This window comes from Aythya ferina, assembly GCF_964211825.1.
Source record: "Aythya ferina genome assembly, chromosome: 6".
Classification (NCBI taxonomy): domain Eukaryota; kingdom Metazoa; phylum Chordata; class Aves; order Anseriformes; family Anatidae; genus Aythya; species Aythya ferina.
The window spans coordinates 19,821,150-19,845,930 of record NC_140303.1 but is presented as its reverse complement, the minus strand read 5'-3'; the positions used below and the strand labels follow the sequence as shown (position 1 = coordinate 19,845,930).

The 24,781-nt window shown below is 41.7% G+C and overlaps 2 protein-coding genes and 1 long non-coding RNA gene across 8 annotated transcripts in view; 1 reads left to right on the top strand and 2 right to left on the bottom strand.

Annotated features, from left to right (window-relative positions):
- GPR155 (G protein-coupled receptor 155) overlaps positions 1-6,100 on the bottom strand; it is a 30,426-nt gene extending 24,326 nt beyond the window's left edge. Inside the window, exon 1 of one of the 2 annotated variants that reach the window (XM_084523739.1) lies at positions 5,963-6,100. The gene's annotated coding sequence lies outside the window, so the exon portion shown is untranslated. The remainder of the gene's footprint in view (positions 1-5,962) is intronic. The other variant, XM_084523740.1, reaches the window with a different exon arrangement.
- A 9,011-nt stretch (positions 6,101-15,111) lies between these two features.
- Positions 15,112-21,893, top strand: LOC311438455. Its single transcript, XR_014694117.1, has 2 exons — positions 15,112-15,196; positions 15,943-21,893. It is a non-coding gene; the product is annotated as an uncharacterized lncRNA (long non-coding RNA).
- Positions 19,962-24,781, bottom strand: part of WIPF1 (WAS/WASL interacting protein family member 1) — a 53,240-nt gene continuing 48,420 nt past the window's right edge. For all 5 annotated transcript variants that reach the window (XM_084522838.1, XM_084522841.1, XM_084522839.1 and 2 more), the window contains one exon: positions 19,962-23,483. In XM_084522838.1, the coding sequence (XP_084378964.1) occupies positions 23,428-23,483 (56 nt within the window). In that variant the 3' untranslated portion in view covers positions 19,962-23,427. The remainder of the gene's footprint in view (positions 23,484-24,781) is intronic.

The following is a 24,781-nucleotide window of genomic DNA, read 5'->3' as shown; positions in this document are numbered from 1 at the left end:
AGGGCTCCTTCCTTGTTCCTCTTTTGTCTCCCTACACCCCCTGCCTCTGTACTTTCATAAGCCCTTATTCAGTTATAAACAGATGACTCAGATCTCTTGCTCTCTAATCTAGATCCATCTTCTTTTGCTAAAACTACCGTTTCAGCCTGTCTCCAGGATTTCTTTTGTGAATGTCCTGCTGTCAATTAGAGTCCAATGAGCCTGAAACAGTTTTCCTACCTTCCCAAAGGGATGCTCCCTCAGTTACTGTGGGCTATCTATTTTGTTAGAGGTGAGGGAGAACAGTTAGAAAACCCTCTGCTTCAGGGCACATGCAGACTTACTGGACTCACATTGATATATAATGCTGTCGCAGGGAAAATTTTTAGTCCATCAGTAGCAGTTCTTCCTTTGTACACATCCTTGTACAGACATCCAAACAAAGCCACAACAACAAAGCCCCCCAAACAACAATTTGTTTCCATGTTCCTTCCCATTCTAAGCTGCATGCCCTCACTCCATCGTGGAACAACAAGAGCTCTTTTCCCACTGATCAGCCAAGAACATGACATTGTATTTCAATACATTTTGTGCTTTTTCTGCATGCAGATGCTGATGTTTAAAAGCAGGTCATCAAAAGACTGAGTAAAACTGCCCGTTTCCTTATTTCTACCCAATATTAGAATCCCTTTTGGTTTTGATACCCATAAAGGAACAGCATTTACTGCTCCAACAGCACGGCACCTGCTACGTTTGCCAGCTGAGCGTCTGGATGTTGTGAGAGGTGGGTCCTCTCAGAGCTTGTTTGGAAGCTGATGTACTGGGAAATCAGTATCACCTTCTGTCTGAAATGTAGCACAGACTAGGCCTAAAACAGAGCCAGTCCTTTCGGAAGGCAGTGAGCCTGTCCAACGCCATGCTGCCTTCTGCTACAACTGTGTCCTAGTGGTAGTTCAAGCGAGGAGTTTTAAAATCTTATTTCCAGATTTTTTTTCCAGCTTAAAAGACATTAATATTCCAAACTTGGTTTAGGCTGGCTTGCCAACTTTAATTTTTCAAGGTAGCTTTCCAAAACCTTGTCAGTTACACTTCTTATACACTTTACACCCACAGTACTGCTGGGGACCACTGGCATCACATCCTTCACGTACTTCTGTACATAAAACCTGGTCACTTCTCTTCAACAGTTCTGTCAGGCTGAACATACACCGTTACTGAAGATTTCTTGCACTAACTGCTCTGAGCAAGAACACTCCCTGAGAGTCTTTCTTCATCAGCATACAGGATTCGGGGTAATTTCAGGAACATGGACACTGCAGCCCACGTATTATCTCAAATTAACAGGGCTGGTCATAAGACCAAGATTATTCACTTATATGCTTCCATACACCCAATTCCAAGTTCCATTTTAGCATGCTGTCTGTGAAGGCGTTGCTGTAGCCTGATGTGCAAACTATGACTGGCACAGAAACCTAACTTTCATATTTTCTCAGCCACAAGAAGTCAGTACTTGAGCATGAGACCATGGGATCATAGAATGAGTCACAGAATGGCTCAGGTTGGAAGCGACCTCAAGGATCACCCAGTTCCAACCCCCTGCCATGGGCAGGGACACCACCCACTAGATCAGGTTGTCCAGAGCCCCATCTACAGCACAAAACTACCTCTCATCTCCCAGGCTGTGATGTCCAGAGCAGTTAGATGGATGCAAGGAGTTGTCAAATTTACTCCAAGCCTCCACACTAACGTAATTGGGCTTGCATCAATGGAAGACACACCCTATTGATGAGAACCTTGTCACCTACTCTGGAAAGTGGTTATACATCACCTCCTAACACTCCGGACAGCCAGTTCACAGATTTCTTACCATTCCTGTTCTTCCTTCTAACAGACATAGAAGGAATAGCCCCTATAAGAACTGCGTGCTTGGCAAGGAAGAGAAATTTGACCAGGACTGTAGCTTCTCCACCCCTGCACACAAGCGTTTGGCAAGGTGCTCCCTACCTTCAAGAAAAGCGTACAGAAAACAAGTCATCTTATCACACTGCAATGTTGCACCTTGCTTCCTGCAACTTTGACCTTCCCCAGTTTCCCAGTATCATGTGCTAATGAAGTACACTTCCCAGGTAGCAAGGGATTCTCATGGACCCAGTGGTCAATGGTCTAACGCAGCACATCAACGCTAACCCTACACATTAATTTTTGACATGACTAAAGCCTAGAGTACTCTGGAAAGCAAGTCCAGATAGTTTCTCCCATTTTGTAGAGACAAAAAATAAGGCCAAGGCAGACTGATTTATCATAAATCAAACATATCAGTGGCAAAGCTGAGATTCCCAGTTCCCAAAGCAGGGCTTTGTACAGCAGTGTGGTTAGATCTGTGCACATCAATGGCTGGTTTAAGAGCCTCCCCAGCCTCCTTGTATCCTGTCCTCAAGGAGCAGAGAGCATGTAACAGCAAGGTAAATAAGCAAATAAATCAAGTCAGAGCAAAGGTGAGATCTTGTATGCCCTATTTCACCCCCTGGCAACCTGCATACACATATTCACATGTAGCATAAATACAAGTCATGAGTCAGAGAGTTTATGCCCAAAGCTTTTAATGAAAAACACCACAATGCTGTTGTAATTCATCTGGACCGAGCAGCTGCATCATCCGAATCTGTCAAGTAGCCTGGCTACCTCTTCCTCAAGGAAAATAACTCTCATTCCAAGCAGGGCTTACTTTCAATGTTGTTTAAATGTTGTATTACAGTAATATACATATATAAAAATAAAAGATACATTCACCTAGATTTATTTAGACCCGAAGCTCAGAGAATTATCTCCTATAGAACAATGGCAAAACTTGCAAGAAATAAAGCAGACAACAAACCCTTTCTCCTACTAGGAATATTTAAGGAAGCAGTTGGGATTTGCAAAACATCCAAAAAAGAATCAAGCTTTGTTTTGTCAAATACAGATTTTCAATGCTGAATTCCTGAAAGCCAGCCACATTCTACATTAGCTGCAAGGTAAAAAGCATTTTTTGGTGCAGCCCTACAACAAATAAAAGCTTGCAGGACTGCATGGAGATAAGACTCTGCAACACAACATGTTCAACCTGCTCCCTACTCTGCTTAGGCATTTTTTTTAGCAATAACAAACTTTTTATATATGTATATAACCTTTTTATATAATAACAAGGCTTAAAAAAAAAAAGAAAAAAAAAAAGAAACATTTAATCTGTACCAGAAGTATATTCTCCTGGCTGTACTTATTTTCCCAAATTCTTACTCACAAAAGCCATAGTCTACATGCAGTTATGTACAGTGAAAGACTTTTGCAGCCAGAACTTCTTCCTCTCTTTCTCTCCTGAAAAGACGTTTGAGCTATGCAAGCTTTTTGCTTGCGCAGGCCAGGCGCTCGCAGACAAGTCTACCAAGGCAAATGCTTTTAAGCCAAGACCACGCCAGAATTGGTTAAACACCCTCTGTTCCCTCTGTACTGAAATTATCTCTCCTTCTAAAAATCAGTGCGAAATATAGAATTGGTCCCACGTTATAATTCAGGACTCACTCACATGAATACGCAGCAGGCTGACTCTCATTGTATCAGTCAGCAGCACGTGCTAAATCCCCTATCTTCCTCACAAGATCAAAACTAACACGGATATACACCCACACATCCTACAACCATCTTTTGTAGAACACCACAAGCACTTCTGCAGCCTTCCTTCAGGCTATCTTCACCTTGAACTTTGTTCCAAGGGCCCCTGTAAAGTCAGGCAGGCATGATTTCTGGTGAACCACATGAGTTTCAAAGACAGAAACTGCGCCATGGTAAAGCTGTTACTGCCACTCCTCAGAGGGCTTTCAGCATGAATCACCTCTTCAGCTCCAGAGATGCGCACATCCCAGAACATTCATGCTTACCAAAGACTGTCTATTGCAGAGCCATGGGTATTTTCCAGAAACACAGGCTTTTGATTTACTGATTATCAGTAAATTATTTCTCTTGGTTCCTTTTGCTCCACAGGATACGTGCATTTACATAACTGTAGTGAGCTTACATAATGACTAATCACACATTTAGCATACAGCCTTATCACACCTAGGGCTGAACTCAAACTAGCTTCTCATGTGAGCAAAAATGTCTTCAGTTCAGTTTTTAATGAAATCAATATTGCTGAGTTGATGCAAAACCAAAGCCTTATATATTCTACACAGAAAGCCATCAGTTCATACAGTATGTATAACATTAACTAGTCAAAGGACGCTAAAATAAGCAGATATAACACAGCCCCAAAGGCAAGAGCTTGGCTTTGCCCACATAGGATATATCAAGAATTTAAGATTAAGATTTGAATCCTTAAAAGCTCTGTCACAGCTACATTGCTGGGAACTAATAATAAACACAAAGCTTTTAAGAACAATGCTGCCTCATCCGCTGTTGACTGTGTCAAGAACAGCTGCTTGCAGCCCATCCGTCAGGTTGCACCCGTAAAGAAGAAGAGTTCAGACGTCGTGAGAGGAAGCCTAGCATGAAGACTGACAACAGTTGGAGAGCAAGGAACTAGCACAGTTTACAATTCCCTTGAAATAAACCAGAGCACTGATATTTGCCTATGTCTCCTGTAGGTTGTCAATATTTGTAAAGTGTTAAAATTCACCAGACCAGAAAGTCAGTTCTCCAGCAGCTGGGAGTTGAGCAACATCAGGTTCTTTTCTCAGCATGAGACTAGAGAAGTTGTCTCCTCCTTTCCCAGCAGGAAAAACCCTTTTGTGTTTTGTTGTTGTTGGTTTTTTTTGTTTGTTTGTTTGTTTTTCCCCTCCTTTGTTCGGATGGTTTTGATGTTGTTTTGTTTTAAACTATGAGAGATTGTAGGAGATACCTCAATCCTCTATGTACATCTCTCTGGTCTCTCAGAGAAACTTTCAGCTGATCATTACTCTCACAATAATTCTGGTGACACTAGCAAGACTGCACACTGTTCATAAATTATATCCCACGCTGTGACCTTATTTGCTACCCTAATGCAATGCAGGAACACCTCACGTGTGACACTAATTTATTCAAGAGGCTGAAAGTTAGACTGGGGCAGGAAAAGTTACCCTTCACAGCAGCTCCAGCATCTCAGAGAAGAACGCAATGTACATATTTTTATGAGTTTTTACTGTAAGTCAAAAAAAAAAGGAAGCATCTGCAGATAGTTACAATGATAAAATTAAGTGGGAAGAAGTGATTACTACAGCTCTTGTTCTTGCAAGTTAACCACAAAATTTGCTTTTCTCTTTGCAGGGCCAAGAAGGCAGGTACGGAATAACCCCGCAGCAGCAGTTAACCTGAGAAGCGTGCCACCGCGGGCTTGCAATCCAAACACCGCCACAAGAGATTTCGGGCCTTGCACATCTCTGAGCGGCTGTTTCCCAGGTCATGTTTCCCTTCCCCGTTTCCCGTGCTGCGGTTACGAGGCAGCAGCAGAGCAGCGCAGGAGGGGAAAGTGAGCACCCACAAAACCCCCAGGCGCCAAGGCCTGCCCCACAGGGGCACCCAGCGCTGCTGCAGGACGTGGCCGTGTGGGTGCAGGAGGTCCCAAGGAACCTCAGAGAGATCCCAGTGAAGCCACAGCTGCCAGCAGCGCAAAACACCAGGCAAGAAAAGCAAGCGGAAAGCGCACCTTCCTTAATTCCCAGTTGGGCTCATCTGAGGGTTCATTAACAGACACATGCGTTTTTGGTGCAAGCAGCAGTGCATTTTTCGGCATACAGATCACATTTTGTTGTCAGCATCTCTTGAAAGCCGCCCCGCAGGGCTGAAGCATCCCTCGCCTCACCGAGAAAGGGCCACGACAAGCAGCCGCCCCAGCCCCGAGCACACGGCGCTTTCCACGCACGGGGTGAAAAAATAACAGCGCTACCTGCTGTGACAGCTGGCTTTGGGGGAAAAGAAAAAATACGGAAAGAAAAATACCAGAGGATGGGGGCAGGAGCGGACCGCTTACCTACTTAGCTTTCGGCAGGCACCTCCGCACGAGCGCGCGTATAGAGGATTTCTCCCCTGCCAAGGTGACCGCCTCCCCAAGGCCGAGGCCGCCGGTGCCGAGGCCCAGGAGGGGAGGGAGGGGAGGGAGGGAAGGGAAGGGAGGGTCTGGCCCGGCCCCGGAGCCCGCCCCGGCCCGCCCCGGCACCCGGCCCGAGCACCGCGGGGGGAGCGTGGCCGCAAAATGGCGGCGGCCGCAGCGTGCCCGCAGCGCGTCCTGCTTGCGGCTGCTCCTCGGGGCGCACCGCGCTCCCCGCTGCCGGCAGCCGCCGCCTGCCTTCGGCCTCTTCGCCCCCCGGCTGGCAGCGCCTCGCCTCGCCTCCCCGGCCCTGCCCGGGCTGACAGACTTTATCTGCCCGCGCCACGGCTGCCGCCCTGGGCTTGGTCCCGACGGATAGCGGGGCCGGCTCCGCACCTCCTGCCGGCGGGGCAAGCAGCCCCCATGCCCGAGCTGCTGGGCCTGCTTCGTGCCCGGCCTCGTCAGGCTGGCTGGAGGGATGTCGCATGCATGCTGGCAGAGAACCACTATTCTGGGGGTGTTTTAACGCTTTGGTTCTCTTTTGTTTCTCAGTACATTATAAAAAAGTACAACAAAAAGTTACAAAAATAGGTATGCCCTACATCAGTATAGAAACCATTTGCAACTCATTTCCCCTTTAGGACTCTCCGAAGTTTGTGTCAGTTTTCTGAGTTTTCTACACTAACCTCTTTTATGTATAAAGTTATGGTGCTTAGAAACAAAAGCAACCTAATTTTCCACATGGTATCAGTTCCTGAAGGCTGGTCAGACAGTTAATCTCCCCAGTAAAAACCAAAAGCTGGTAATAGTCAAGCAGTTTCTTGCTGAAAAAAGGGATCCAGCCTTTCTCATGGCTTCTCCTTTTGAACACAGTTGAGGAGACAGCAGCTGGAGCTGCCCATTTTTCTAGGAACTCAGCCAGATACTGCTGCCACAGAGAGGGCAAGTACACCATTCCCTAGGTTATCTACTTTCTCCCATGGTTTATTTGACCCAAACCAGCTCGTTACACATAGCAGATGGATAGCAATAGGTGTCTTTACTGAAGAAACTAAACTTGTCCATCAGATGTGATGCCCTCAGTTTGTGTACTGGTGCGGGGAAACTACCCAAACTAGGAACTTTAAGAAAAAAAAAAAAAAAAAAAAAAAAAAAAAAAAAAAAAAGAACCATTCTTCCCCTTTCACATAACATCTAGAAAAGACAAAACAAACGGGAAGGGAGAGCCACCTCCACCCAAAAGTACTGAAGACTTGCACATGACTGACAATTTATGAAGCACTGTGTTGGATACAATAAATTCACCCATAATAGGTTCATCCTACAAGGTCTATACTTGCAGGAATCTTACCAGAAACAAATCAGTGTATATTAAGAGCAGTAATATCAATAGCAAAAACAATGGTATTTAAAAGACATAAGCTAAGAAAGGGTTAAATAAAATCCCATAAACAATGCAGACAGGTAAACAAACATACAGGGATAAGAAAAACCACAAAACTGTTGGAAACTTCTAGAAGGTACTATAGTACTATAAAGCATTATATAGAGTACTATATAAAGTACTATATAGAAGGTACTACAGTACTATAAGGTACTATATGCTATAGTATTTTAGTACTATACTGTTGCCATTGTACATCTCCTTTCATTTTAAATGCACTGATGCTGGATGAGTTTAGTTTTTGTGTTGCTGCATTACAAATGTAGACCCTTAATACAAACCCTGACTGACATTCAGCAGCAATGTTGACTCACAAGTCAGCAACTGCCTCCCCTCTACCTCTCATTCCTGTTCCCACCCCATCCCCTACATTGGGCCAACACAGCCCGACCGAAAGATTGGGTCAGGGGCTGTGCAAAAGCTAAATGCACATTTATCACTGCAAGGTGGTAAAACCATTTGGGTAATTTTCGGCTCCATAACCTTAGGGTGATAGTTTCTGGTGCAAACACAAATGAAGTAGGCACTTTCATAATTTATTTGATGTTAAGTTTTCTCTCCTTGACACAATACAAAGATCACTCTGAAATTGATTTGGATTAGTTTTGTGGAGTACAAAGCATAATGGGATCTTTCAGATTTTTTGGCTCTCTGCCTAGCACTCTTCCCTATAGAAGCAGCATGCCTTGAGGGACAAGCTCTGGGAAGCAGGAAGGCACGTATACCAGACTGTACTGAGGAGTCTTGAGAAGAAGACTCCTGTTCCATTGAACTGCTTTCTTCCTCTTAAAAAGATCACTAACAATTCAGCGTTTGAATAAAAATTTAAATGCTATCATCCTTCACTACATTATTTTTACAAAAGCATGAGTTTGGCTGAATAGACTGACGGCTCAGCAATTGATTCTTCTCCAGGGCACGAGCAATTAGGGGAAGCAGGGCTATATGTCTATCTCAGAGGTCACATACGCACTCCAGATCAGGAAAGAGCACTTGACCTGGGTCTGGCATCTTCTTCTGGGGAACACTGAGGAAAGGACATACATGAAAGTACTGTAGTACCCAGGGCACACGATAAGATAATAAAAAGGAAAAAAAAATCTATTTGGAATTCAGATTAATTATTTAAAGAAAGTTGTGTGAATGATAACTGCTGCCTGAGAAATAATAAGAGAAAAGGATATGCAAGGAAATAAATAATTAGGACTTAATAAGCCCATTTCCTCCTGAAGTTTTTTATTATTTTTTTGAAACAGATTACATACAGCCTAGCAACAGACTATGCAGTTGTTAAGAAACAGGAAATTGTTATTAAGCAGACTGTACCACCAGAACAGCAGCATTAATAACTAAAACATGGGACTGCAGGACCGGTGGACTACCTAGCCAAAAAATTCTAGACTTTTCTCTGAGCCACATGTCCTCCTCCAGCCTCAAGCCCTTGTTTTGGGTGGAGCCCCTTCCTGTTCCAGCACCTGGGGCTCATAATGGCACGTCTTTTCTTTTCCAATTAAGGTATTTGTAAACTAAGGATGACAGTCCTGGACACCATTTCCCCAAAGTTTAACCCAAACAATAGAAATACCAGAAAGTCCCCCTGCCTTAATAAAACAACAACAAATTAAAAAAATGGGACTAGCAATGATCATTTGGCAATTGTTCAAAATGCAATGATCATTTGGCAATTGTTTGGCAAATGATCAAAAGGCAATTGTTTCATTTGCAAACTACAGAGATGATAGATTCACGTAGTCCATCACAGCTATCCTCCACCACTGGCAACTGAATTTCCAAGCAGTTCTACTGCAGGGCACAATCCCATTACTGGCATTGCAAAGCCAGGCTTTCCAATATGTACTAAATCAACTTAAGATTTGAGGGACAACTCTCAGTCTTAAGTTGATCCCCTTGAACATTCCCATACCACCTATTACATAATCATTAACTGCTTTCCTCCTTTGTTTTTGTCCTGTATTCACAGAAGTTGGATGTTTGTGTCCACTTAGATGCCCTTAAGAAGTTCAGTTTTCCATTTATGTGCCGCTAAAGTAATTCAACATGTATGGAAGCATTTGGGCAACAGCCCAAACAGCAAAAAGCAGCTGGGAGCAACCAGTATGCAAGTCCTTCTTCTGACCTTCATCAGAGGCGTTCGCCTAAAACAATAACACCTCTGGCCCCACACTGGACCTGCAAGAGGCTTAACCCCCTCAATGAGAGCAGGCTTAAGATAAGTTAGCTCTTAAGATCTAGCAGTGACCACAAGCAAACATATTTTCAAAGATAAACAGCTGAGCCAATTTGGACAGGTTTTCAGGGGACTACAAATGCATCTTTGTATTTTATGCAAATTCCAAGTGCTTGTTTCAAAGCAGGAAACACTGGGGTATTTTGAAGAAAGGCCCACAAGAATTTACTGTAAGCAAGTAGCTTTTGCAAATTCATTTCCAAAAACACTAAAATTAACAGTTTCCCTCCCCCCCCTTCTTCTTCTTCTAGAAAGAGTCAGAGGTCTAGCATGGAAGTTGAAACCAAATTGCTAGGGGATGGTGATAAGTAAGAACACCACCTTACACTAGGAAGCATCAGGTAAGCTTCAAAGCAACAGTATCAACTGAAAATGTAGAACAAGCATCTCTCTAAACAACCTCTCAGAAAAATGACTTTTCCAAGAATAGATGCAAATAGAGATGATCAGCAGACAGCAAGAATGCTGGCAAATCAAATACCAGTTGAATTGGGGTGCAATCTACAAGTATAACCTCAGTGTCATTTCCAAAAAACAGTACACCTAGTTTTCAACAGCAAGGAAATATCTAAATATCTTACTAACCCGGCAATTATAACAATGGGTGGAGAGGCTAGCACTTAAGTAATCTCGTTATATTCAATTACAGGAAAAATACTTACTCAATGCTCCTTGGTTATTGAGAGCAAGCCAAATTTTATGTGAGAATTGGCAGTATGCCTACAGCCAACGTGCAAGTTTAGGACTCTGCGTTTGTTATTTTCTAGTGTCTGTCCTCCTGCAGTTGTGTGTAGGATGTTCAGAAACAACCCAGAGCACTTATCTGTATCTAGATGTGTCTGATCACTTACACTGACTCACATGGTTACTGCAAAATAAACTATAGCTTACACGGGACACGTGTTTGGAGAGGTAGTTAAGCAACAACGGAAACCTGAGTGAAAAACAAATAAGTAAACAAATTTGTAGACAGACAATAGACCCCTGGATTTCTTCTTTACTGAAGGTGGTTTCAGAGGGAAGGTACTTAACAACCCTCTGCAAAAGAACTTTCCAGACTTCTGAGGCTTCAACACTTTGGCAAACCCAGTCTGCAGCCCTGAGAGCCATCTCACCCTGAGACCAGGAGAAAGCTGAGTGCTGTTACCCATAGGCCTGAAGGTAGTCATCACACAAGTGAGGACAGTATGCTGGATATTTATGATCACTTTGGTTAGCTTAGAACGCTTTTGTAAAAATAGCCTACTCAAGAAAAAAGATATCATCTGCTTATCTACAGTATTATCCGGTTATGAGAATTTGTGGTATTTTTGCTACAGTACCCTTTGTACAACAACAAGAGTTGGTCTTGCAAAGCTCACCTTCACTACACCATGCCCACATCCCCTTGGCTCTGCAGCTGAGACATTGGCACCTGTTACTGCCAAATTACTCAAATACCTGCAGGTGCATCTTCACCTTCATAATATTGTATCTGTCAGAAGACAACATATGAAGGGAGCAGTTAGCTTGCAGAATGTCAAACTAAAACCTCAGCAATTTTTATGTATGTTCATGTGTGGAGAACTGGACTAACCTTGTGACCTAGCAAAGTAAATGTCATGCATGGTGAAATTTACCTAGCTAGCATAAGATGAGGAAAAGAAAAAGTTTGTCAGGTTGCCCTGAATTCAGTGGAACTTGGAATAGTCCTTAATGATTTCAATAGGAAGAGATTCTTTTCTGAAATTGCTTTCAGTGGACAAAACAAAGCTGCAGAGACATCCTACACGTACACATTTGATTGCTCATAGGAGCATATCACCTTGTGGCTTGACTCACTAAAAGGATGAGTTTACTGAAGTCAAATACAATAGTCACAGATTCGTTAACAAACTAACCAGGCAGACTGGAAAAAAAAATAGTATCACATACAAAGAAAAAAAATCCACTATTTCAAGATAGTGTTTTTAATTGCTTTATCTAGAAAATAGTTTTCAAATCTCATCCATCTGCCTCATATTGTGGTTAGAAGTGTATCTACTGTACATAAACACTTTTTTATTAAAAAACAAAACCCACAATATTTTCACATACCCACAAGACTAACAGTAGGTGATAACATTATTAAAAACAAGACATAAAAGTTATGTCTCTTTTTGACCTGAGAATACCCATTCATTCAAATTGACCTATGCAATCTGTTACTTACACATTCTCAGTATTCTTACTGATCAGTCACTGTAAGACTTTGCAAATTTGGCCTAATTTCTCCAAAGGAAGAAAAGAAAGAAAAAAAAGAAGAAAAAAAAAAAACACACAACACAAAAACTTGAAGTATTTTTGAGTATTGTACACAAGCAAATCACAGAATACTATTACTAATATTCCAATATTAGGGATTAGAAGGGACCTTAAAAGATCATCTAGTCCAATCCCCCCTGCCAGAGCAGGAACAAATGCTGCTTTGCTCAGGAAAATGATGTTAAAGCAGGCTGCTCTGAGTAAATAAACTGTTTCTGATCTGCTGCACCTGCTATTCTGTAAGTAATTGATTAGTGGAGAAAAAAGGCAAAAGTGGTAGCACAAAGTAGGAGCTTTGGAAATATTTTCAGCATATGACTCAAATACCTGTAAAACTTTTTCCACTTACTGAGTTTCCATTTGTGATCACACCATACCCCACCATTTTTCAAGTCACTCTTTATCACCTGTACAAACACAGTTTAAACATTATCCAAAAATATATATCGATTGCAGTGTATTATCTTCTTTGGCAGACATTCAATTGTTTGTTCTTTTATTTCTCCTTTATTTCATCTCTGCTATAGCATTCTACCCTTCATGTTCCTCTGTTACAGGCCACAATTGGCATACCCTCTCCTCAGTGAATTCTACTTTTTTTTTTTTTTTATATTTATTTTTTGGTACTTCTCCCTCTGCAATTTACAGATTCTTCTCTGACATTGTTTCTTCTTCATACCTTTACCTGATTGCGTTCAGCAGTTTGGCGTTTCATTTAACTTCATGGCCAATATTTCAATCTCACAGACATCCAGGGATCTCAATTTGATTATTTTCTATTTCTTTGGCTCTTCATAGAAAGGAATTTATTTCTCCTCTTAAATATTTGAGTAAACTTTTACATTAAGACTGCAATAGTGTGAGTAAATTCTTGTATTAAATCTGCAATATTGTCAGAGTGGCTTTCTTACAACTACCTGCTACTTCCATTTGATTTTTTTCAATAGAAAAGGTATTTTGTTGTAACTCTTACCTCCTTCTCCAGCTGCAGTTAAAGATGTATTTAGTTCTAATAGCATGCTGCTTTCGGGTTGAAGTGAAACAGGGTAGAGTCATACGTGTTATTCTCTTGCATCATTTTTATGCCAATACTGGCATTTTCCTTGCTTAAGAATTGTGTAACTGCACGGGGGAATCAGGCCGTAGACGTCTAGAGTAAACAAGCTGCTGTCCCAACAGAAACAAGCGCGTAGTGCTCCTGAAGCGGGGGACCATAACCAAACACACACGATCAAGGTTCCTGACAGTTAAATAACAGGACCACAGCTTGTGAATTGGGAGCTGCTTCTCATACCAGCGGTGGAACAGAGGTTAAAAAAAAAAAATAATAATAACAAAATCACTGACATAGTTCTTGAGTTTTGACATTGCCATTAAAGCTGCTCCCCGGGCTGCAACGTGCAAAATTCAGCAAAGAAGTCAAAAGTGCCACCTAGCGCCCTCCTCAGCAAACGCCAGCTGCCGTCCTGGGCTGGAAGCAGGGACTGCAAAAATGAACTCGAGCAAATTCCAAGGCAGGCGCAGATTTAAAGCCAACAACGAGAGGGAAGAGGAAGAAAAGGCGATCGGTTGGTAAATCGGCTAGCTCACGGACCTTACCTTCAAGGTGCTGAGCAGTCAGTACAGATAACAAGGGTGTTCTGGAAGTGAGCTTCTGCACCTGAGCCAGCGTGCACAGCCCCGTGTTGGGGCTGGGGCCTTATGTGCCTGAGGTCTTTGAGTAATGTCACGGCTTTCTATGGTGCTGTGATTTCACCTGCTTGCTTGGATGGGGCTTGGCAGACTGGGCCTCTTGGGCCCCTGGTTATCTCTTGCTTTGGGAACTAGGGGCTCTCATAAAATAAATAGTTTTCTGTGCAAAGACAGAGGGAAAATAAAATCTCATTAAAAATATATATTTATAAACCACAAAAGCTCTAGAAATAAACATTTAAAATAAGATTCCCTGGTGATGATAGGAGAGCATATCCTTGCTAATAATTTACCATATAGAATGCTCTTCCATAACATATTGAGCCCGTGGTTGCTTACGGTGTGGAGCTGAGCTAGGTGCCAGGGTGCAGCACTGCTCCTGCGCCTGAGGCAGAGGATTCTCAGCACACAGACACAGGCCAAGACACATCAGACCTTTTCCCACCTGCTTAGTTAAAAACAAACATACAGGATTTCTCACTTTATTGCATGTTTGTACTTGGACTTATATTAAAAAAGTTTGCAGCTTGAAATAAAGGTTTGTGGTTTTCACCCCCGCTGCACAAAGGCCCAGCAGGTGTACAAGGAGGAGGAATGAAGGTCCTGGCAAAGAGGCTGTGTGGGGATTCTCTTAAGGCACACAGCTCAATTTTTATTTTTAAAATCAACAGCAATCTGGAATAAACACAACAAAACGACCTTTGATAAGTACGTGGATGATGGCTCAGCAGCAGCCCTGCAGGCCCAGCTGAGGAGAATAAGCTATATATTCAGAGGACACCAGCAGGACCTCTGTGTGTTTTCAAACAAAGGTTCCCAGTTTTCAGAAGGAACCCCAACTACTTGCAAAATAGGAGAAATGAAAGCTGCTATTTTTAATAGGGAGAAAGAAAGAAAGTCAACACAAGGGTTTCAGCAGTCAACAGCAAGGGAGGGCTATTAGGCAGCACAGAAAACACGGGGCTCTGCAGCCTCTGACAAAATGTGGCTTGACAAAGGACAGGTGAGACAGCACCCACATATCCACCTCAGCTGCAGTGGGTTGAACCCAGACCTTCCCCTGAGCTTTCTCCTTGCTCTCTCTGCAGGCTCTGTGGCAGTGTTTGCACAGCCTGTTGGTGGTGTCTCTACTTTTAATAAAGCTTTCTGCTGGAATGAGGAGTGACCCATTTTCACAGGCCTGTATGGATAGATGGGTGCTTATTTTGAGTGGGGCAGGATGTGAGATAAACTATTGCTTAAACATCCATCCATGTGAACACAGGACGTTGCCACTTGGACAATGTTCTTGCAAACAGTACTCTTACACACAAGCAAATGCTAAACGTAGCCAAAGCAGTCCCCTTTGCAAAGGGATGGTTTTGAACAAGGTGCTCCTCAGTGATAAAGCATTGCCCTGACTGCAGGGAGGCATCTGCAGTTCCTGTTTTGGCGAGACGAAGATGAATAGGAACAAACACCCCTTCTTCCTCAGCCCTGTGTCTGCCCTTATCTTTCCCTTATCTTTGAGGTTTGTAGGCAGAGATTTCTTTTCTAATCTGCTGTACTCTTGAAAAAAAAAAAAAAAAGAAAGAGAGAGAAAGAAAAAGAAAAAAAGAAAAAAACAAAAACATTTTCCAAATGAGAAAGGGATTTAAGTAGGTTAAAACCCAGCAAGCTGGAAAAAATCAATTTTTTATTTGAGGAAGAAAAAAAGAATGGTAAAATCAGAGAGGAAAACATATAAAAATTAAAAAGTGACAATTTGTAATGGAGTAGAAGGCTTGACTACTGAACATCATTCATGATAGATTTGTTTTACATTTTTAATGTAGCTTCTGCAGAAGCTGTATCTTAAACCATATGTATGTTTTAAGATTGAAGTAGCAATTATCTCCTACGTTCTGTGAAGTACTATTATCTATCTACACTGACATTTTGGTGCTACTGGACACAGACAGCACTGGCAGCAGCTACACAATATATTCTCCATGTTTTAATCAAAGTACTTTTATGACAGTCATCTTTTCCTTAAGATTATTTCTGTACCTGGGTCAATGTTGAAATTTTTAGATATGTTAAAAGCCTGACTGTGAATGCAGGGAAAAAAAAAAAAAGGACAGTATCATAACTATTTCAAATGATTGTGCTCTAACTCTGGTGCCATGAATAGCCTTAGACATAAAAAAAAAAAAAAACTTTTAAATACCTGTTTTTGTCATCTATGAAATAACAGAATGAACTTAAAGCATTTTTATTTTTTTTTTTTTAATTCAGACGGATTATCCATTACAGAAGGAATCCATTACATGTTCTTACCCAGAGAGTTTTGATCATCAGAACTGAAGGACTGAAGGATAACCACAACAGAGACATTTTGTTTTCCATTAAGCTGCCACCTTGCAGCCTTTGGGGAGCTGTAATACAGACAACAAGCGGTTTTGGCTCATTTGGAGATGTTATAAAAGGGCTGCCTAGCATGGGTCTGATACAGAGGAAGAGTGCACTTACATTGCTGGGATGCAAATGACTGGGCTAATGAAGGCTGTGTTAGAAGGTTTCCTGGGCATTGGACAGGCAATGGGAGGGAGACATCAAACAAGCATCTTCTGAGACTTATGGCAGCATTAGTGAACTCTTAAGAGGATACTTTCAGGGGTTACAGAAAAGCCAAGTTACAAGCAATGAAGTTAAGTACCAACAAACAGCTCCATCCTCCTATGGTGTGAAACAATCATTCTGCTCCAAGGTGTCTTTAAGAACTGTAGGTTAGTAAGTGCAGCAATCTCTGTGCTCACAGGCTCTTACTCTCCCACATTAGTGACAGAAACTATTTGAATCGCTTTTTACTCCCAACACTGCTGCAAAATCTACAGTCTGGAGACAAAGTGCCATTCTGTTTACTTTTATGCTTCACCAAAGTTTGTGATTAGCAGTCTGTATTTGTGGAAACACAGAACAGGCAGCACAGATACCACAAAGGCATAATGAGCAACAAGTCACAGAAAACATTGCTGAGGCCCAAATTTGCTTTGTATGTTTTTTCTTGTAACATCTTCAAAAGGGGGAGTTAAGCACAGGCACAGCTCTGTTTGTAGATAGCCTTTAATGCCTACAGGGAGAAACATTTTGTTTCTAAAAGAACTTATTTGCTTTTACAGTTGGCAAGACTGTGTATGCACCAGCCCCTCAGAGCTTGGAAGAATAAGTAGAAACTTTTCAGGAGGATTACAGAGAGTCCCCTTTGGCAAGTTAAAAGGATAAGCTCTTTTAAAAGTGTAAAACAGAACTTCATTACATATAAAATAACATTTACAGGAACTCTAGAGCCCAACTGAAAATGAAACTTCTTGGAATTGATCTCACATCTTGTTGCACATCTTATTACTTTTCTAAGCAATACATTAATTGTTGTATGGGCACGTATGGACCAATATTTAGCCCCTAAATTGATAGTTGGCCAGGACCAATTTACTATTTTCAATGTAAATTGGAGTCAGACTAGGTAAGAGGGCAGAAGGGAGCAGCCTGTGCACACATGGCAGGAAGGTCACTGGAAACTGTTGAACCATGATCAAAGGAGTTTGATATTTCTGCGTGTGCTGCGTGCAACACGTGGCCCTTCCTGCAACTCCAGAGAGCAGTTATAAGTTTTACGGTGTTCATTCATTCTTCTTTTCTTCCTTTCTTCCTTCCTTTCTTTCTCTCTCTCTCTCTCTCTCTCTTTCTTTCTCTCTCTCTCTTTCTCTCTCTGCAACAGTATGCTTTTGGGGTTAAATGGAGGAAAGATTATGTTGTGGTTATGGCTAGGTCACAGTATGCTCAGATCAGTTCTTCCCTCCCAAAGTCAAGCAAATCATTTACCTGCTTCAAAAACCAGGAAGAAGCATGTTTCCTTTGATTAAGTCTAAAAGAAGTATTCCTATTATCTGATCATTAGACTCGTAGCTCTGAATTCAATGCTACTCCGAGTTCAAGGCTACTGCCACTAAGATCTGCAGCAAAGGTCTCTGAGCCTGCTGAGCCAGCTCCCCTGCAGCTCCCGTGCTCTGACTCCACCCTCCATGGTTCTTCTACTCACATAGCCCAGGCATCAGGACCAGGTGCCAATCACCACACTATGTGTGAGCTAGGGGTTTCTGGGGCCTTTTGGGGCCCTCTGTCCCAGGCAGTCTGTAAAATGGAAGTGCCAACAAGCAGTCCCCGTGGTCCTCAAAGGACCCTCTATTTCTGTAAGAATAAACCTGCTGCTGAAGTTTTTGCAAGGTAGGTGAGTTACCATGCAGAGCTTTTTATATCAGGGTTTTAAATGACCTTCCTAGTTTTGGAGGAGACACTGGAAGTGCACCCTGAACTTGAGCCTTCTTTGGACTTTTATCAAAGGGTCTTACTGTGTTGAATCTGGTCCAAATGACCTGAAAAGTTTTAACATCAAGAACAGGTCTCTAAAATCAAAATAAAGCTTTGAATTACTTGAAAATAACATTTTCTGTAATCCTCTTGCCTAGTGAATGGAGATAAAAGGAACAAAACTCTGTGGTTAACTGAGTGCTGCATTTTCCATGCCACCTCCCCATGGCAAGTGTCTGCCTCGCCTTGCCCAGCCCCAGCCCTATGGGTTCCACTCACCAGATGACAACAGAAGCAATAGCTGCCAACAAGCACAGTGTCCCTGACCATATTTTTTTCTACTATTCTTTACACCGAACTACACTTGTGACTTATCTGCAGGTGTCTAATCTTCACTGTATGGTAGCCCAAAGTTCTCTGCAGGCTTCTGCTGTGGGGCTAAGCACCGGTGGGCAGGCAGGAAGGCGAACCTGGCCCAAGCTCCTCCAGGATCGCTGTCGCACTCCTGATGGAGCCCAGGTGCGTTTCTGCCAAGGAAGCAGCCGTGGTTGTTCTCAATGTAACAGTCTGCACCAGCAATTAAATAAAAGTAAAATTTATTTGGCATAGGACAGAAAAATATGGAGAAAAAAAATCACATACAAAATAAATGTTAAGCAGAAAAATATTCACAGAATTTGATTAATATTTTATAAAAAGCTCAAACTTTAAGCATCTGATAAAAAACAGTACTTTCTGCTCAGCCTGTGTTTGAAATTATGTTTCTCTTTCATAGTCTTTTGTGGCTTTGGAGGTCCAAATTTAGAGTGCCTTCCTCTTCATGTATGACTGATGCTAAAGAGCATTTATCACAGACCGTACTTCAGAACGGCAACATGCTATTGTGCTACTCCCTTGTTCAAGACATGCAGTTTCCTTTTTTTTTTCTTTTAGCCTACCTACCTGCTGCACGCTCACTAAGGACATACATGAGTGTCCTGCTTCTGCTGGGTACCTTGGACGCTCACCGGGCTGTCAGCGCCTCAGGCTTACATTTTAACCAAACAGCCCAGGCTGTTTCACCTCACCAGCTAAACAATCCCCACTTTCTCTAGTGGACACGAAGAAACTTCCCATGAATTAGCTATACTTAACGTGTTACTGAGTATCTTAGGCAAGAGATTCTCCTCATTTTCTGGTGAACACGACTTGAGAGATGAAAATTGATACAATATATACTATATGCAGTCAATGTACCGCCACAACAGGTTGTTTGCACCCAACTGCAAGACAGCAGCATTGGCAATAGTGCCATGTGCTATTACATACAGTTTGTATCCTGATTTGTGCTTCCATATGGACCCCCACCTTCAGCCAGTTGTTTTTTATTCTCTGAACACTCTCCTTCCCAGAGCAGGTGTGGGGCCCTCTCCCCTCTCTAAGTCTCTTGACATTTGATGTTTGAAACAATCCTGGTTTGATCATCCAACTCCACTCTTTGGAATACCCTTCCTATTTGCAAACTTCTGCACAGAAAAATGTTGTCTTGCAACGTATGTGAAATGTAATAGCAGTTTAATTCCTTCCCCCCCCCAGCTCCAACAGAGACCTGCTTTTACAAGTGCCATGTAAACAGTCGCTGCTGCAAGGACACACTGCTGTCCAGCTCCTTCAGCGACAATTTAAGGAACTTCTCTAGTAGTTCAGTCTTGCAGAAAAAATTAATTCTTACAATCCTTTTAGTGTTGGGAAATGCTAGCTTCTAAACAAGAACCTTGCACCCTTATTTAAGAAGTAGTTCACTTACAGAAATACATGCTTCCTGAATCACAAGTTGAGTTTCCTTTAACAAACTCTGAACATGAATCACTGTGACCTCTTCTCCCAGCGGCTGGTGCAGGAAGTCATAACAGACATAACATGTGCTTTTCTTACAAAAATATTGAGCAGAAATTACTGTCACATGGTACAAAATTTATTCCCTTTTTATTTACTTCATTGAATCAAACAAAAATGAACATCTGTGGCCATTGTCATTCAATGCAAGTCTTAATGATGACACAAAAAGATAGTTTTCAGGTGTGAATGTTCACAAGACAATGCCATTAAAACAAAACCAGTAAATCTCATATGCAAGCAGTGAATCAAATTCAGTCCTTTAATAACCTCTGCAACCACGCTGAAGGCAGCTGGGCTGTACAGACAGCGGTGTGAGACACTGGTTTTGGGAGAGGGGTAGGTTTCCAGAGCAATACCAACACTGGATTGTGTATTGTGTAACCAGTACCCACTTACATCTCACCTAAGGACTGATCTAATAGTCTCTCCCCACATTTAGCTCAATCAGGAGTTAGCAGACTGAGCGCATTACAACAGCAGGACTTGGCTCAAACTCTGTGTAATGCTACTATCAGCACTATTTACATCAGGATGTGGAAGAACAACAACGCCTATTAATTTTTCTAGTGAGACAGAAAAGTTGACTAAAAGTCATAAGGCACCACTGGATCAACCTGTTTTGTATTCTTCTCTTTTTAAGACTTCATAGTGAAATAAATACTTTAATACTGATCATATGGTAAGTAGCTACTGATATGTGAAGCAATACATTGCAGGTAAAATGCTGCATTGTTCTGGAATATATCTAGGGAATTTTACAGCAAAATATATAAATAGTCATGTTGTTGTTCAGTGAAAAAATACCTCTTTCTGCATTTTTAAGGCATTTTACCTACAAGACAAACAGCCATTCTGAAGAGGTTTCTATAGAGCAATGAAGTGCTAAAAAAAATCAGCTCAGGTTTCTTGACTTGTTGACTGAGGGCTTTTACATAACATATTTTAAAGTGAGATTGAAGCTGATTTGCCAGGTCTTTGGTAATGGTCCAGAACTTCTGGTCAGCAAATCTTGCCAAGAAGATCAAATACAGGATATTCTGAATGATGCAGAGGGCTGGCAGAACAATTGCAGCATTTTCTTTGACTTGAAGTAAAATAGTCATGCTGGAAGCAGGTAAGTTACAAAAAATGGTAGAGCTTTTGGATTTATTTATTTTTTTTGACTGCGTAGCTGTTTGGATATTAATAAGGATTTGGCAGGTCAATGTATTGAAAATATTGTATTCTTAAACTCAGAATGTCGCTCCTCATAGTTATAAGTGCTTCAGTTTAATAACATGAATACAATAATTTATTCTTTAAGTTATTATTCTAAAAATTTTACTTGGACTTCTATTCACACAATAATATGCCAAAGAGACAGGCACTTTGCATAGTGCATATGTTTAAGTGACACCTATAAAATACATACAAATTCAGTACTGAGCTAGCCTTGATCCCAAGGTGCACCTGTCACATGGAGGTCCCATTAAGATCTGTTTAAGAAACTCTTACAGCCACGACCCTGCAATTAGATGTAGATACATCCCTGCGCCTGCGCATTGAATTGCAGGTTCAAGACCATAAATAGTAACTTAAAATATGTCACTAGATACAAAAATGTAAAAAACTGGTATGTAATCAAATGCTATCACAGCTAACAAGATTTTGTAAACAAATACCAAAAAGGCCAAATTAATGTTGATCTGGCCAAATCCAGCTCTGCCTCATGCTCTTCATGGTGACTGTCCAGGTGGTGGTGCAGGGAGGGTCTCCCCGCCCTGTGCCCACTGACAGGGCAAAAAGCCCCATGTGCAAACACTTCAGTGGGGTTCAAACTCTCTTCAGCTACATTCCCTGGATTTTCTAGGACTGACCTCATTCTAGCATCAGTGTATACTTCAGATCATATCTCCCACACTAGAGAAACACTTTCTTAACCCACATGACTAGTTTTTTTTTTTTTTTTTTTTTTAGCAATACCCTGTGAAACATGGCTGCTGATCCAGGCTTGGTAGGGGTCCCAAGGAGTATGCTGGAAAAAAACTGTGGAGGAGACAGAGGAGTTTTTCAGGGCTAACCTTCAGAAGTCCAATTAAAAAAGAGATATTATTTGACAATAGTTCAAATTCAGAATTATAATCTTCCTCTAATTTCCAAAGGCATTTTACATGCATTTAGATCCATTTATAAAACACGCTCACTCAATGAACTCTTTTCCCAAACACAGAATTCAAAAGCCATTAAACATCTTAACCAATTGTCACAATGTTAGAATACTTTACACTTTTTTCTATTAGCGTAAGCCTTGTAGCTCTCTGCTGAGACTTGTTTCAGCAAAGGTTGAAAGGACAGGCTTCATGGTAAACTCAGAAGGCCAAATCTTCGCATTCCTCTTGAACCAGTGCAGACAGCAAATTTTGGAGCTGATGCTCCCACTTGCGTGCACAAACCCCAGACCTCCTTCACTACATCACAGGGCTTTCACTTATGCACATTTTTGACCTCAGCTGCTCTGCTGTAATGCAAGTCAAATACAATTTCTCTGAGACTTGTGACCTAAGCCCCAGGAAGCTTTTAAAGTCAAAAACCCATCATTTAATTGTACCAAAGAAACAACTGGAAAGCAGTCTGTGCAGCGCTGGTGTTAGCGATGCTGTACAGAGAGAAGAAACAACTACAATAACTGTTGCATTTGCACTAAGGCTACTTCCTGAGGACTCTTTGCGGGTAGTCTCAGGTAGAGGGTATTACAATAATCCAGGACACGGATGACTGTGGGTTGGTCCACATCAAAGCAGGAAAGAATTAAGTGACTAAAAACGTAACGCTATTACAAAAGGAGGAAAAAGTTGTAAAGAAGATATTTTCATGCTGATGAATTCTTCATTTGTGCTTTTCTTTGGAAGATTCTCTGCAGGTAAAAAATATGGCCAAACACAGTCCATCCCTGGGGCAGGATGTGCCATCTATTGTATAAAACATGATTTGCTCGGCTAAGCTGAGGTGAAAAAGACTTAGGATGAGCTCTCGGTCCTCACGTAGTAGGAATATGGCTTGCAGAAGCAGTTGGACCAGGTCAGGCACACAAAGCAGGATCCAGGGGACTCTCAGCTACATGGTATTCCCTGGCAATTGGTTTTTAAACAGCAAACAGATTGTACTTGATGATTCAAATAATACAGCCACTGTCCCCCAAATGAATGAAACAGCTTTGTTCCAGCTCTTGTTAAATTCAAAGCCAGACCTTCTGTGGAACTCTCAAGGGGACAGGGCTGGACGCGGTAAGCATGATGCACGAATGTTGCGCGTGGTCCACAAAATGCCTTTCCTGACAGCCTGCAGCATAAGCAAACAAAATTCATAGCTCTGAGCAACTATAGTTCATAAGCTGTGTCTATTACAACTGTAATAGACACTCAAGTTTATTCCAGCTGACAAGCCAAAAGTGGAAATAAAGCAAAACAGACAACTTTCCAATGATGTGGACAGGAAAGTTGACTTGAAGGAAACCTTGTAAAACAGATGTTGCCCGAAGATGAGCCAGAACCCACTTCACCTTGGTATAGGTGGAAGTGGGGGAGCACCTCTTTCTTTTCGGCCAGAGCCACCTAAAAGAGAAAGAAAGATTTTTGCATTACTCCTGGCTTCTTTTAATATTGGGAGTTCACATCCAAGCCATTAATTCAGGTGAAGATCTACTCATTTCTTTGTCTAACCATTTTAGAAAATACCTTTGTGGAGTTCTCAGTTAGTTTACTAAACAACATAAGAACCTTGAACAGTGCAAAATAAAGTATCTCCTTCAATGTCTGAAAAGGACACATATTTCAGTTCTTAGGCCCCTTCTCAAAATAGATCAATCGCTCTTACTAGCCTTATTGTTTTATGTGAACACATACAGTATCAGTGCTACTTGAAACACATGCGAATTTCAATGAAAGTGGCAAGCGCTAAACTCAGTAGCATTTCAAAGCTCTTCATATGTTTCCCAATATGAAGATTTTCATTCCAAACTTCTGAAAGTAAATATAAAAGTGTGCTTACATTTCTTTGCCTCTCCTTGTGGAGTAATAGGAATGGGCAGAAAGCTAAGTGCACAAAGTGAAGGGTCAGAGACCAACAGGAATTTCTGCTCCAAACCAAAACCTCAACATTTGGAAACAGGAGAGACAGAAACATCTGAGTGTACAGATGATTACAGGATGACTATGAGCCACTGATGTGACCAGTTGTGAAAGAAGTAAATTGATCCTTGGGTGTACCTGGCGAAATACCACTAATGGTGATAACTACTGGAAACATTTATGCTGCTATAGAAGACCCGGCCGAGACCTCAACTGGAACAGCATGTAACACTGAAATGTATACTGAAACAACACCGATGATCAGAGAAATGGAGAACTTTGCTTGGAAGAAGAGTGTAGTACATCCTGATTTAATCAACTCGGCAAGCCAGAAGCTAAGAGGAAAGTAAGACTGTTGTCTTAAAAAATAGTAGGGGTTTAACATATCAAGTAGGGAGGATAACTGAACTCAAGGATGATGTTTGCACACACACAAAAAAACAAGTCATAGGTGGATTTAGATGGGGAATGAGAAAAGTCCTAGAACAGCATTCCAAGAGGAATAACAGGGACAAAAACAGTCAAAAGTCACTGGTGAGGCACTGAGATTTTGCAGTTCTGTCTGCCTGTAGCAAAAGGGAGCTCAATATAATAGCAGAAGTGGTCTCTTATAATACACATTACAACTTAGAAACCTAACAATTCCTCACCCAACCTATCCCAAAATACAAGCCTAAGAGGGCTTACACCTGTGAACCTCTAAGCTTTTTCTGTGCGGTGAGGAAGGGTGAAAAGGCTGTTGGAGAAGTTTTCATTCAGGAGAATACACTGAAATTCTAATA